Source organism: Bombus pascuorum, chromosome 9 (genome assembly GCF_905332965.1).
Source record: "Bombus pascuorum chromosome 9, iyBomPasc1.1, whole genome shotgun sequence".
NCBI classification, from domain to species: domain Eukaryota; kingdom Metazoa; phylum Arthropoda; class Insecta; order Hymenoptera; family Apidae; genus Bombus; species Bombus pascuorum.
Genome location: NC_083496.1, coordinates 8,457,827 through 8,474,416, shown reverse-complemented (window position 1 = coordinate 8,474,416; position 16,590 = coordinate 8,457,827). Strand labels below are relative to the sequence as shown.

The 16,590-nt window shown below is 36.2% G+C and overlaps 1 protein-coding gene across 8 annotated transcripts in view; it reads right to left on the bottom strand.

Annotated features, from left to right (window-relative positions):
* Positions 1 to 16,590, bottom strand: part of LOC132910405 (nucleolysin TIAR) — a 591,493-nt gene that overhangs the window by 28,866 nt on the left and 546,037 nt on the right. For all 8 annotated transcript variants that reach the window (XM_060966077.1, XM_060966079.1, XM_060966081.1 and 5 more), the window contains one exon: positions 270 to 450. In XM_060966077.1, coding sequence (XP_060822060.1) covers positions 270 to 450 — 181 coding nt within the window. The remainder of the gene's footprint in view (positions 1 to 269; positions 451 to 16,590) is intronic.

The window sequence follows — 16,590 nt, the reverse complement described above, 5'->3', positions numbered from 1 at the left end:
GATATCGTATTACATTTTTACGAATGTTTTTACGAATTTTGTAGTTTTAATTACGAAACATTTCAATTGTTATTTGTGTAAATTTCGTCCGCTCGAAACATTGTACGTGTACACAGTTTTATTTTGTGTATTATAAACGACTAATCAAACGAAAATATTAACAGCAACTATCGCATGATCTTTATACGTAGTCAGTTTTATACGTGAATCCTTATATGGAAACCATATGTTATAAATCTGCGAAGATAATGTAAAAATTTAACGTTTACCTGATAAAAGCATAACCCTTGTCCTTGAATACACGAATCTCTTGGATGGATCCAAAAGGCGAGAAAGTTTTTTGCATTAGCTCTTCTGTTAGACCATTAGTTAGTCCACCGCAGTATACTGTACAGTTGGTCGGACTACTTTGATTGTACACTTCATCGAAAGTCAATGGTTTTGTATTTGCTGCAAATAAAAAAATAAAAAATGTTAGTTAAATTTAGATTTACTTCATTATCAAGATAATGCTGTGGATCGAAGTGATGACAAATATTTGTCTGTGTTTTCTTTTCATTACGTTACCTGTTAATATATTATATGTTTTATATTAAACATTTTAAAATATTAGTTGCTCAACATACACTTGTATGTATGTGTCTTTAGAAGCTTCTAACATACTTTAGATGTATCAGTATCATACAATTTTTTTGTCACTGTCAGTTGGACATAATAATGAAATCTTAATGAAGTAAGATAATTGGTAAAGAATATTAAAAAGTAGAAGAAATTGTCTCATGTTAATAACGTCCGGTTAGCATAAAATTGGATAATTAATTAGAATTTCGGATATTTGAAGTAGAAATTGATCTTCCGTCGATGCCGATACATTAATAAAGTCGTTAACACTGTCAAATTTGTAATCTAAAGTTCCTTGCAAAGTTCACTAGCTTCGCGAATTTACATCAAAGTTACACTTAAGTCTAATTAGCTGCAAAGTTTGCCAGATATAACTTTGCTGTGCTGCGGAAATTAATTGTAAAATTGCAAATAAAATATGTGGAGAATGGCAACGACGTTATAAAATTCGATCGCCGGAATATTAAATGCTTTTTAATCCCGATACCAGTCTGATAGAGCTATTAAATGGCAGGCTGCATAATCAATATCTTCACCATTTGGTGAACCAGTTAAAATCCCTGATTGCTTTATCTTTAGAAACTTAGTTCGTAGTTTGATCATTAATAACCTTCATTGAAAGTATGAACGAAAAAAAAAAGCTATTTAATTTATGCAATGTATTAATCACGCCCGAAATGTTTCGTAACTTTAACAAAGTAAGGAACTCGACGAAAACCTAGCGGAAGATTAACAACTTTCTTTTTTACATTTTCAAAAAAGCCGTTATTTCGACGTTTCTACCACGTTCGAGAACATTTAATGTATAAACTATGTATAAGTTCATCGAAAGCTCCGATACTTATTGTCAGAGTAAAAGCTAATGCAAAACTGATGTGCGTTCGAATTATGGAAAATCTTTCTCTGACTCAACGTTTAAAACTGAGAGTTAAAATTGCTCCATTCTAAAGAAATATTCGACGTTTTAATGTATTTCAATATTTTTGATTTAATATGGTTATGCATCCAGTGTTCGGCTATATTAAAACGTGTCGATAAAAGAAATATTCACACGTAACCAGTATTCCGTCTCAATGTGATTTATATTATTTGAAATACTACGCATTTTAAAGGGATTAAAATATTTACTTTGAATATACCTACATTGTGTGAGTTCAATGTGTTATAATATTTATGATAGAATATTGACAACCGAATGGTTTTCCAGAATAATGGACCTTAATGGAACGCATGCATCTACAACTTGTACGAGAAAAAAAAGCCGGTACGATAAAATGAAATGTTTTATATAATTTTTATTCATGAATACTCCATTGATAATTAATGGGTTTTATAATATATAATAGCGATGAAAAGATACTATCTTTTAGAAAGTATACACAGTTACATGCACGTTTGCTTCATTTATTGTCTCTCTATTTATCTTCAATAATATATGATATCTGCATTCTCAAATAATAACGTTAGATAGCAAATTTTGTCGATAGTTTATCGAATTTCCGTTTTTAATTTCTTTCGTTCCTCATATTGAAGCGGTAAAAAAAAAAAAAAGAAAAAAATATAACATGCAATTACCTAATTACCAGTGCTTTAATAATCTTAGAATTCTGCAACAATGTCGCTATCCAGTGCAAAATTAAAAATTAAGAAACTGGGCTGGTACACGATACAAAGTCATCGATGCATGCGGTATTCAATCTTATCGATTAGTTTATAATCGTAAGAAAATGTAATCGGTTCTATCTGTAAACGAAGAAAAATTTGCACACGTTAAAGAAACTAACTTCACCGATATCTGTTTGCTATTATCCGGTGCGTCTGCTTTGCTGTTTTAGCATCGGTGATACCCGGAGAAACGGGTCAGGTTTGACGACGCGGAACTCGGTGCAGCAGGCTAGCCGTTCGAGATATCGAACGGCAATGCCAAAGAGGTTGAACCCCGTCAGCTAAGTTTACGATCGTACGGGGGCTTAGCCTATACTAAGGTAGCAGACTACGGGTGTAAACGCGACCGGTAAACCACAGCCTGTAATTGCCTCGTTCGAGGATAGAAGGTTCTCAGGACGTTGGAACGTTCCGTTAAGAACTTACCAGGGGGACGTTCTCTTCGTTTCTGAAAGCTCGGCATTATCTCTTTATTGCCCCCTGAATGTTATTCTCAGTATTCTCGGAATGTCTCAAACTCCCTTCTTCCTTCTCTGTCCCATCCTTCTCCCCCATGCGTTATCGGTTCGCTTTAAAAAATTTTCTTCCCGCTAAAACGCTTACGTAGCCACTATAATATCGATTTTTCTCTTGTGTCCATGAAATTATTATTTCCTTTTTACGAGGCCTCGAACTGCGCCGCTTTCGACGATCGATGTCGACCGAACGGCGAATGTCAAAGCGTTGCTCGTTTCGCGAACATTAGATATTGCCTGTAAATTTTCCTCTTTCATTATTTGAGACGTTTAGAGATTACAGGATATGCGATCGGTCGATGAAATCACGCGACAAAGGTGCTGAACCAGCTAAACGCTACAAATGGTAACAGGTTCTCGGGGTTTGATCAACGATTGGATTTTTAATATCTCGCTTTTCATATAATTTAATTTTCTTCGGACGATCGTATGGTTAACGTTTGTGACTTTTATCTGTGAGCAATCTGTGAGATTTTTGCAAAATTGATCACCTCTTCCATCTTGACTGTCGTTTCTATTAATTATACAGTAGAGTATCGATTATTATAGAATTCTAATTAACCACCGATCGATTATCGGAACACCGATCGGTGAAAAATGTAAGGATGGTCTTTTGTGGGTGAGATTAGAAAATAAGAATAGAAGCCGACGTTCTTGTTTCTAGGTAACATTAGGAAACTTGTAAAATATTCTCCGAATGATGTCTGAAGGAATAAAATTTCTTCGATAAGAAATTTTTTATTTTTTGTGTATCATTGCATGCTCATTTATTCACGTGTTTTGCGATAACAGGAATCTTTATTTTCATGTGTAAGATTGTGTTATCAGTAATCATACTAGAAGTTATCTGTACCGAAGCATCTGTACTATTGTACAAAAGTATTTCATCCGTAAAATTTACCATGTCACGCACAATCTCTTAGTCATGAAATGTGTTTCAACAAACTATATACATAATGTCACTTATTGCAGAGAAAGTATGTGTTATATAAATCAAACGACCTATATTTTTATTATATATTTCATCCGTGTAGAATTGCATAATAGGAATTTAACTTTACTTGGAAATCTTCCTGAATAATTAATTTTTTTCAATAATATGCTTTCGCATTAAAATACGCACATTAAATTGTAAGTGGGACATTTTATCCTCTCTAAGAAAGATTAAACATTGAAAAATTCTTTTCTTTGCTTTTGTATTAATCGCAAATCTCTTTGTGTTTTCAAAAAATTCCAAATATCGTCGTTTTCAATAAGATCTCTAAATCTTTTTTCAAACTCTTGTAAACAAATTTTTAGAAATTACATTAACAATAATACTTTTTACGCTTTCCGCGTGAAAAACCATCGATCGAGGGGATAGCTATAACATCTGATCGCTAATCTACAATTTCTAAGTTAATAGGAAAGAAAGCCAAGTGATCTTTTCGAATATACTTTTTCGTTCCCTGGATTTACTGTTGAAAAAAATCGAAATTCATATCGGAGATCTATACGAAAAATTGCCACGAAAGCTTTAAGGGATAGTAGGCTGAAAAATTGAGGAGTTACTATAGATCCATACTATGATAAAGCTTTCATACTGGCAAGACTCTTTGAATGAAAATCAGCTTTAAAAGAAAAGATCGTAGAGATGAGATCGGTTCGCCCGAAAGGCTTCCTTAGATAGAAAGAGTAACCATTTGCGATCAAAAATTTTATCCTGGCTTATTCACGTTGAAAGTTTATCGACTTTTGAGTGATTCGTAACCAGCTCTTGTTTCAGATTGTATATACTAAAAAAGCAGATTTATATATGTACAACCGTATAATTGAAATACAGTTAATTTAAAATAATTCTAGCGTTTTCATAAAATATTGCTTAAATGCATGGAATAAAAATGAACGTGTATTATTCGAATTAATATCGTTACGTTTTTTTGATTAATGCAATGTTTCGTTGTTTAAACAAAGAGGAATTTCTTTTATCTCTAAATAGAAGAGTTCTCTTCGTTCTTTTTAAAAATGACAATGTTTGAATGAAATCTAATGTGATCGTATAGAAAACTCATCCAATTTATATATTAAATAATCGTATACAAAAGATAATTTTTTTTTATTGCAAATGACATAGAAATGAAGTATATAGCTATACAATTACGTTAAAATAAGTTTACTGCCCATGTAATTGTAGTATTCCTGATAAAATGTAACAAGTTTATCGGTTACTTGACACGAAGTACATACTTCGACCTCAATTTTTTCTTTCATAACGCAATATTTACTTGTGAAAAATAAACATGAATTTTCTTCTAAAACATAAGCACAAATTACGAACAATGTACGAAAATAGATGTGAAACGTATAAAACTCGCGATAATAGCACTTTCGATTGACCGATGTTCACGTTGACGCGTTCTCAAAATAGTCATGAAAATTCAATAGTGAAAGTAAGTGACACCTCGTAGCAAGGAAATTTCCTGCGTCATTTCCTCCGTACCATCTTTCAATAAGTGACCTATATTTCGCGTGCGCGGCCGGCCATCAGAAGCGGATATATCTCGTTTAAGGAAATCTATCTGCTACTATATTTACTGGACCCTTCGAATCGCCGTGTCGCTGCGAAGGTGATCCGTGATTTATGGCTGGTGGCTTAGACATAGTCGGCATAAGGCTCGCCATTACCGGGAGAGCCTGTAGGTTCCGCGTTCGGCTCATTAGGCAGCTGATTACACGAACGCGGCTAAATCGAACTTCCACACACTCAATCAATGGCGACCCGAGCATGCTCGCTGAAACTTTATTCTTATCTGGCCGGGGGAACAACTTGGCGATCGGCTAACTAGATTTATCGCGCGGATCTAGGAACTTTTTACTTGGCTGAATTCTCGATAACTTGCTAGCCAGCCAGTTCCGACAGGTACAGCCCGAACAGATGAAAGATCAACAAGAAATTCAGGGGGTAAACTCGAAATTTTCCCTTGACCGTGCAAGGCTCGTGCGAACCGGCAGCGTCCCGGAGTTTCAAGATCAAATGGAAAGAAAAAAAGGAAAAAACGTCGACAAGGGGATGGGGACAAGACAAGAAAAAAAAGGAGAACAGAAAATAATAGAGAGGCGAGAGAAAGAGAGAGAGAGAGAGAAAGCGTCGAGAAACGCAGGGAAGAAAAAGAAAAGGAAGAAAGGGTGGAAAACAGGAAAGTGAGAAAGGAAAAAAGAAGGGCCGACGATGTTGGACTTTCGCAATATCTTCTCTCGTTCTTTCTTACACTCGGGAAGGAAGTTTCCACTTTTCTCCATTTTATGGCGAATGGAATCTCTAGTGGTCGACGATGGAACTCGAATGTACGTATCTCGTACCCCCCTTAAATAACGTAGATACTTGAAGTTTCGTTGGCACTGGCTACCCCCGTAGCGCGCCAATATTCCCCCGGAGTAAATTCATGCTAGCAGCCTTTAAGTGGACATCGGCTCTCCCTCTGTCTGTCTCCTTTTTCTTTACTGCCGCCCATCTACAGATATTTGAATAATTAGTTCCCAGGCTGACGCCGTATTTATAACTTTCCGCTGGCCTGTTAAAGCGTTATATCGACCGGGATGAAAAGATAAAAATTGCTTTTCTGCTCTCTTTCTCTCCCTCCTCGCCCTCCATCCTGCCCTTAGCTTCTCTTATTGTCCTTCCCTTTTCTTCTCTCTTACTTGTCTTTCTTTCTTGGTTTACCACAGCACCTGGTAATTGTTGTTCCGTAATTGTTATCCGTTTTGCGGTACTGAAGAAGCGCTTAAGTCATTGTCTGCGATAACAGCCCTATTTTGCAATCATAATGACGTTCGTAGAATACGATTATTCGAAAGCGAGTAGCGTCATTATATCTAGTATAGGCGAACTTTAAAGGATAAATATAAAGGTAAAACGTGAGGTATAAACCATTCTCTTTCCCAGTGCATCGTCAACTTAATTTTCGACGTTCTAAGGCCTTCAATTACGTCTGTGAATCGAACCAACTTAAACGTGTAATATGATTTTCCTATTAAAGAAAAATATACAAAACTCTTCAGTCACACGTATATTAAATTTAAAAACAACCTTTATGGATAATATCGTATCTATTATCTATTTTATGCAAAACAAATATAACGTATAAGAAATTTCATATCACAAATAAATTAAAAACGTAATGCAATTGCCATTATTTATTACCTATAAAAAGTTCAAAGTATATATTTTCTGTATTCGATATTGTAAACACTAGGAATCATAACGATAAAAAATTATTATTTTTCAAATCGTTCCTTCTGAATTCTTCGTTTAATATCGACAATACTGTAACATTAATATTACTTTAGGTATAAAATAATGTTCGTTTCGCTATTTTACAGTGTATGTTACATAACACTAATCTATGATCAAGTAGATTGAGTAAGACTAAAAAAAAATGTGTTATTACTAGAACAGTGTTAAGAGTAAAATCTTCCAAGACGAAATTTAATAACCACAATTCGACGCAGTAGTGTGCACGTAGGTAAAAGTGCACGTGAGTACAAGGAAAAAATGACATACAATATAGTTACAAAATAGTACAATAGATTGTGCGAAATATCACACGAGTTGCTAATTGTCGTGTTCAATGTTACTTCGCAATTATTACTAGGATTTGTGCATACACATTTGTATCTTTTACGAAGCGTAAGATTACTCCGTTTCTCGATTCTAGCTAACTAAATCAGCGGAATAATAGAGGTGAAAGTACTAAGAAACTAAAAAAAAGACAAAAGAAATTATTAAAAGTGAAGGAAAAAAGTGAAGAAAGATTCAGCGTACTTTTAGCGTCCGTTTTACCTTGCTCAACTTGTACAACTTCTTTCTCTCTTTCTCTTTTCTCCCAACGCGTTTATCCCGTAGCTTTGCCTATCGTTCTATTTTATATGTATTTTGTTGCACAATTTAGAATATTCTCATGTCAAAATATTTTTCAAACAGAGAAAAATAGACGAGCATGCATACTGAAGCCAATGTGTACATTGTATCATAAAACGTTATTGTATTATAAAACGTTACGACACAGAAAATTACTTTCAACGAAATTCGAACGATGACGTCGCTAAATACGTACATACACGTATGTATTATATATGCTACATTCTATCGTATGCACACGCGTTGTACATGTATATACGTACGTATGCAGAGTGCCGAAAAAAAGGATTCGTTGCTTTAAAAACGTATAGCATTTTCGACCATCGATAAAAATTATCCAATTAACGTAAGTTATTTCGTTCATATCCTTGTATTACATATCCTTCCTTAATATCGTTAATGGCATATTTTTGTGTCTTCTTACTAGCATTGTTGCATTGCTTGGATCATTTTGGACTTAAATGTGTTCTTCTAGCGTTAAAAAATTTCTCAAATTTAAGGAAAATATGAAAGCATCATTTTTGTTCCGATTTTATATCAAAGCGTTAAAATATGAAACGTTTCTTTTTCCGTTGAAACGAGAATAAGACTGAGATATAAAAATTCGAAAGCTGTAGCAGGATTAAATGTAAGGCTAATTCTAAAATAAGAAAAATTGTCGCTAGGCATTTAAATATCTTTGTCGTCTATTATGCTTCCGTTTTTATAATTCCTTTTACGCGTGTTCTCTATAACGCTTGGTAAACCTGAGAAATTCGTTCGAATCGGTAGAAGTGTAGATTAGAAATTAAGTTGATGATTAATTTGTGCAATGTATTTATCGTGACAGGATATTTTCGCCGATGTTTCTAAACACTACACGTTAATAAAGACTTGTTTCTTTTCTTCAGTGCCCTGAACAAGACGACCAAACAAGACTACCAATCCGATACAATACTTCTAATCAAATACTAAACAGCAGTTCGCTCACTCGTAACGTTAAGACACGCACGACTCGAAATATCTACATCGAAACGTTCCTTGAAACAAACAATCGTTTATAAATCTATCTTGCAAAAGTTTTTCGAATCGTTGATTAATATAGTACGCGTCTAAGAATACTTGTATAATAGAGTGTCGATGATCTTTCAACAAGATAAAAAAAAAAAAAAAAGATAATAATAAGGACGAAAGAGAGAACAGCTGTATATACACGGAGAAAAATAATAGCGATAGGATATTACTTTAAATCAACGAGCAACGATTTAAGTCGATGCCAAGATCGGCATCGACTCGTTGCCTCTACTTCCGGTTGGTTTATCGTAATATCTTATGGCTGCAACAACAGGTAGCGGTGCTGATATTTTTCTCCACGCAAGAACGTATAATATAAAGTACGAAGAGTGAAAAATGGAAAGTTAAAGAGAATGTATAGTATAATTATGGTAATAATAAGTACAACAAAGATATAAGTAATGTAATATCAAGGTATTCGAAAAGTTAGAAGAAGTAATGGTATTAGAAAGAGATAAAAAAGTAAGAAAAAAGTATGAAACATATTTTGTAGTAAAGGGTAAATTAGATAACGTTCGTAGCTAGCTTGCTTTGAGTTTTGGTTACACTTACACACTTGTCTAAGCCCTCACTCCCTCTCTCTTTCTTTTTCTTTTTCTCTTTTCTTTGCTATTGGCCTTAACTCCTGCCGTATGTATCACCCTCCTGCAAAATATCCGTGTTAAAACGACACGTACGAGAAAATTGCGAAGTGCGTCGACGCTTCCTATAGAATACAATCGTTATTATGCATGTTCCGTTAAGTGGTCGTTATTGTTTAACGTTAATTGCCGTTTTCACAGAAACAAAGGTATTTGAAGTTTCTTCTTTCGTCGATTATATTTTCAGAATAGTCGTTTATATTTGTCAAGAATCTATCGAAAAGATGATGTTTCAAGGATTATAGAATCGATATAAGGGAGAAAAGAAATTCTATTTTGTATGTGATTATGTTCTTTATATTGGTCTTTCTCGTTAAAGAGCCTCAAGTTGAATAAATCTTTTCAGAAATTGGAAAAACTTTTAAATAGATTTGAACAAATATCTAAGAGGATTTTAAACTTCAAAATTTAATTAAGAATCATGTTTTATCGTTTCATGCAAAGGTTTTAATAAACTTGTTCCTCAGTATATTGGATAAAAATATATGTATAATACCCTGCAGTTTAGGAAGAGAATATACTTTTAACTGTTAACAGATTATAACGAAATGTATTTCAATTGGAATTGAGAATTGTTGCATCTTCAATTCTATTCCGATAAATATGACAACTCGTTGAAATTAGCAACGACATATATTACAAATATGATACTCGGAAACTATTCGAATAACGTTTGTAAATTAATTAGATTATTTGTCCAATTGAATGTTAAAATACTTTCAATGACTAGCTACGCAAAGTTTCGATTCTATGAAGCATATAAAAAATGTAGAAAAAGATACGTTCAATCATGAGCTTCTTTCTGCAAACGTGCAGCATTTAACGACCTTCGTCTTTGAATGGATTTTTTTTTTCCTTGTATTATGTCTCTCGCTTACTACTTTGACTGTAGTTTGTACATTCTTATGCTGTTCAAGTACTAACGACAATTTAATGGATCCACTCATAATGACAAAAAACTGAGTATTTCCGGGCCAGTTCCTTCCATCTCTTCAGATTATGCTATAAATAGCGCGATACGTCTTTTTATGGACGATATTGTACGATGTATTAACGTACGATGAGATCGAATATAATTTCTAAGTTGATGTTACAATCAAGCTGTAAAATTTTAAGACGAAATTTTCTTTCATGAGATAACAATCTTTACGAGCAAACGCCAAGATTCATATATCCGTTTATTTACAAAATTTAAGCAAATATAAATTTGTTCGTCGACTACTTGCATCGATTAATATTACGAGTACAAGTTACCGTACATTATAACTTGCAACATTTTACACAGTTTATTAGCTCTCGTATCGACTTCCGATCGTTCAAACAATCCATTGTTTATAATAAAACGTAAAATATTCGTATTTCGTCTGTAAGATTTTAACGTTATATTTGCCACGGAATGTTTCGTTCGCCAGAACTGGAAAAAGGGTTTACGATCTTCTCGTTTCGCGTAACACGCCGCTAAAAAAGCTGTAACGGCTCTAATGTTTTCTTACAAGCAGCTTATTCCCCTCCGTCGCTTTGCATTACCATTTATCGATCTTATCGCGACAATACGCGCCACTATCAATTTCATCTTGCTCGTAGCCATAAACAAGCTATTACTCTGCTGACTGTTCGATTTGCAGCACGCGTTAGCTCGGTGTGCCCGAACTCGAATAACGAAACAGTACTTACTAAGTACGTCTCTCATTCAACGAGGCCGTTTAATAATCCTTAAAACGAGCACTCCAGATTTAATTACAGGGAATTGGGAGATCGGTCTGCTTCAGGGTTACGAACGTAAAGCTCTATACTACTGAGCATTCTTGAACAATAAACACGGACGCATGTTCCCCGCAGGGACATTATCAGGATTAATAAACCCGCGGGTTCAAACCACGCCTACCATACTTTGCCGAGACGGCTGAGTAACCGTGGCCGTTAAAGTTTCCGTATAATCTTGGGATAGGCGGTTTCGTTCCGCGGGAAAGCCGTGCTTCGAAACGCGAACACGCCGAAACTCTCGGCCGCGGCATCCAAACATACGTGGAAGGGTTACTCGACTATTATTTATGAGCGTTGTTTCGTACTCGCCGTGCCGCTACTGTGATTATCGCCTACACGGCAACCAGCCACAGCCTATCTTCTCCTCTTCGTCTGTGATATTATCTGCTGGCTCGTCGTTATACGCGTCCCACCACGGATACGACCGATGCGCGAGAATCTTCCGCACGGATAAACGAAGTTGAAAAGAAAATTTATGGCCGCTCTTAACCTTCATCTGTTACAGTAACGGCGCTCTGCACGCGGTGTAAAGAGGCAGGCCGGTGATTGAATTGTAAACACGTACGGCTATACGTTTCTTCGCTCTTGCCGCCACTATTGATTAAGTTAATACCAAAGCGAGCACCGACAAAGGCTGAAGTTACTCGAATATTTTGGAAATGAAGTTTAGTCGAAGATATTTTTCAAACTTCGTTTCCGTGTTTTAATGTTCAGGGCATTTGACGATGGAAAAGATATTAGAATGCGTAATGAATGTTTGGGTATTGTTTTGGGTATAATAGCTTTGATATGTTGATATTTATAAGAAAACGACTCGAAAATTGGACTCTGTTCGAAAGAAAAGTAAATGGAAACAACTATCGAATGTTTTACGATTTTAATTCTTTAAGTTATATTCTTATTATTTAGTAATCGTAGAAATATATTTCTCTGGGTGGTCTTGTAAGGAAAACACCAGTTTAACGATAGTAGATAATTATCTATTATAAATATATTATAAATTATAATAGATATTATTAGATATCGTTCAGATAATTAAGGGTTAAAGTGGCGGAAATAAAATTTTATATCGAAAAGCAACGTTCGTATGACTGTGTCGATATATGTGTCTTGCGTAAGTGGAACAACTATATCTTCGAAACGGTTCAAGATGAGAAAAATGTCACAAGGTAAAATGAACTGGTATGGAACGAAGCATGTCCTGGAATTAATTTTATGCACTTTTACAAGGCAAGAGTACAATATTTATCTCTTAAATGTAGAGATATTCAGCGATGTATTTCGCTAGGAACATGAAAAATTATGTATAGGTATAAAACTCATATGTTCGGCAATATAAAGGAAAGAATGAAAAAATATTCAGAATGTAATAGAGGATCTTCCGAAGATTTATTATAGCGCGCACTACTTTTAGATCAATAATGTTATGCTGCATATATATATGGGTACTTGGATACTTTTTCCCAAGAAATGAAAAGTTATATCGATTAGTGCAGTGAAGAACATAGTGTTTTTATAAAAGTGCAATTTGGTGCAATTGCACTTTTCAGATGCGTAAAACTATATAAAGTTAATTCGCAGACATGCTTCATTCCATACCATCTCATTTTGCCTTATGACATTTTCCCCCGTCGCTAATGGTTTTAAAAATACAGTTTGCCCTAGTTTCGTGAGACACCCTTTATATTTATGTCCCTTTAATGGTAATTAATCTAATCTTATGTGAACTACCCGTGGCTCTATCACAAATATATATGTCGGTTAGCAAATTTGTTGTTACAATCATTCTCTTCGCTGGTATTGCAAAATTCAGTACATACGTATTTTAGAATAATGTTAACTCCAAGAAAATTATCCTTAAATATCACAATGAATGTACCTATGTATAGTCCCTCCTTGATAGTTTCGGTTATCTCCGCCGAATGTTATTTGTTAGTAGTTAATTCTTTCAAGAGAGAAGGTAATTGTTGTTGTTGCCAGCGGCGCTACAAGTATAGACCATTAACCAAGATTTACTTCTATACTCGACGAGCGCGCGGTGGCCGTAAGACGGTTGTGGATTTCTAATAGAGGTGTTTTCGTCTGGCAATCGATTACCGTAGTAGAATCTGGAACTCAAGGAGGCTCGTAGAGCCAGGTCTGGCCTGGTGCTTCGTGCTCCGTTCTACGTGGTTTTCAACTCCCTTCTCTGCGCGTCGGGCCAAGCCAAGATTTGTAGTCGCGGCATAAATTCGAGCTTTCGCCCTTCTCCGACTTGCCTTAATAGATTAGTGGCCCCGATAAAGGTGTCCAATACGCGTTTCTGTGTATTGAGTCGTTCCTACTTACTGCTTTAGCAACGACTGATTCGAATTAATTCGGATTCTGATAAAACGTTTAACACCACCGTCGCATTGTGACAAAACGTTTAAAACACCTGTACAACCTCTGCTACCCTGTTCTCCGTACCCTCGATTTCCAAGCGGAAGAATTTTCCTACCGCAAGAATTTTTCAAACATCCGATACCTGACTAAACGATCAGAGACACTGACCACTTTTCCCTCAGATTGTCAAATAAAGATAACAATAGCCATCCGTTGTAAATTCCCTGTCTCGAGCCAAATGTAATTTACCTTTTTGCGTGTCGTAGAATATTAGCAATTAGTTTCTCGTCATACAGCACGTAAAGGTTGAAAATTGTTGTTCCATACCAACGACCTTTTTAGCCTTCAAGTTCGACAGCAAGTATGCACACACACACACACATGCACACGGGTCGCTAAACATTGGTAAACAGGTGTAAAAACATTTGCAAAGGAGGATGGAAGAAGAGCCACATAAACACATAATTACGTAACTGAAATGCACAGGAACGTGTATACACTACACTGTCAAATATTGATACACGCAAGACCGTAAACGTGTTGGAGAAAGACAGAGACCGGCGGTGTATGTACGCTAGGTACACAGCGACAGAAGGAAGCTTCATGCACGACACCGAGAGAAAGTGCGCACCCAGAGGCATGTAAGAAGAAAAGGAAAGCAAAGAGGGTGAACCGCGCGCGTTGAACAGAGACAGAGAGACGGCGAGTATGTGCAAGGGAAACCGATCCGAACGCTTAAAGAGCCACGGGGGTGTTCAACAGCGTTCCGCACTCGACGACGAAATGGCCTCCCGCCGCTTTATCGAAACGGGAAAACCAATCCTCTCTCTGCACCTTCGCCTTTCGCGTATGTGCCTATATTACCTTCGATCCGCATCTCTGCAAGCTCTGGCCACCACCTACAGGCACCAACGCTTACCCACCAGCTGCAACCCTTCTCCAACTCCTTCGTCCTCGACCCTATACCAACGTGTTCGGCATCTCCAGCCGAACCAGCCTCCCAACACTGAGTCGTTCACTATGTTCCCAGCAGGCCGCAACCCTCAGGAATTTCATTTCGTATGCCAGGGTAATTATATGCCGGAGTTTTACACACGCGTTCGTCCTTCTTTTATCGAGCCGTGTAAGTATTCCATGTAAGCGAATCCGATTCGAGTACCGTTCGGAAATGATTTCGTTCGGAGGATTGGCAATGACAATTGTTAATCTTAAGTGTGATGCGACGTAGAATTGAACGATAGGAAGCTATGCTTGGATCTATCTTGGTTGAGATTAAGTTGCTCTTGTCGTGTGATTTCTTTGTCTAGTTTCATTGGTCGAACGTATGTTTGTTTGTAAGTGTGCTTTATAGGGCATTGTTAAATGGCACTTGAATAATCAAATTGAAGATGGATTGTATTATTGAAATAGGAGAGTAATTTTGAATGAAATATAATATTTATATTTAATAATATATGTATAATGAAATGTAATAATTATATTATTGACATACATGTTATTTCGGAAGTTTGATTAATTTTAAGTGATAAATTAATCTTGGAAATTAACTATTTTCCCGACATGTGTTCTTTACACTCACGCACATGGATTTTTTAATGTAAAATGTAGCCTGATCAATCGATTAAATGACGCGTGGTGTATTAAATGAACAAATTCACTTGTTGAATTTCACAAGTGAATTTCGATAAACGTCACAACTTCTATTTATTCCTGTTCCGAAGAACGTCCACTTATGGCAAGAAGTGGCTACTCAAAGAAAAAAAAAAAAAGAAAATAATGGTATCACATTGGAAAAAGTAATTTCGTTTACAATAGCAGAAGTCGTATTACTACCAGAAGTCGTTACAGAACTAATTTAAATTTCCTAAGAGTCTTAGATTCTTGAAGTTCTCTTAAAATTTTACAATCGCAATTGACCTAATTATCAGTTTTTCCATAAATTCCAGAAAAACAAACGGCCCTGCTCGCGCGTAAAAACTAAACTCCCACGACTCGTTCCGAATATGCGAACTTTCTCGAATTGCTTCGCTTAAGCTTAAACGAGGTACCGGCGACGATTTGTCCGGTGTTATCGAAAGTTTCGGAAGCGAAAGTCTTTCTAATCGCGGAACATGCGGTCGTCCGTTTCATGCGGTTGTCGTATCCAGCGAGAGTAATCTATCCGAGAAAACGATACTGGTGAAATACTGAAAAAAAAGGACGTTGCGAAAAGCGTATTATGGTGGAAGTTCGCTCTAATACGAAGGTGCTGATAGCTGTGATTGCTCGACCAACGACATAGGGATGGGTTAGTGGTTGTAGCGGTGATTCTCCCCCGCAACCACCCACCGGTTACTACCACAAACATCCATTCGAGTTTGCAGCTAGCACAGACTCTTTCCTTCGTTCTCTCTTTACTTATCCATCTTTGTTGGCAGCAGTGGCTGTGTTGTATCTAGCGACGATCGTCGTTTCCTCCGCGTCCGACCATTATTTACCCTCCTCTTGCCCCTGCGCCGCGATTAAATGGTCGCGAAATTGCGACGATTTTATGCATACCGAAAGGCTTGCAACGCTTCTGTCCTCGGATTATGCCATGAATTAAAAAGTTGACACAGAAAAATAGGCTTCAATTTTCTTGAACAAAACGTCGACCAAACTTATTGCTTCGATCGTAGATGTCTGATATGCATTGAAGCGAGTGCAATCGAATTTTTACACTTTTCTTCCAGTTAATCGAGCTTTCTGCGACTATGATTAATTAATATAGCGAGAATGTTGGAATACTTGATTTCATCGTATTATAGTCGAAGGAAAGAGTTAGAGGGCATAAAAATTATAAACCGTTCCGAACTTGGAACTTTTCAAAACTTTTAGAAACCAGTTATTCGATTAAACAAGCTAACAATCTTGAGCTTGTTGCTGCCATTGTTTTCTCCTTTTTCCTTTGGTTTTTCAACGTCTCTCTAGTTTTGCCGATCGTTTGCAGAAAAAAAAACTTTACCTTCTTGCTCTGCAAACTTCATTTGAATATGCAATCATTTTCGACTTTTTAACTTCTCCCTTCTACTTTCATTATATCGAACCAGTG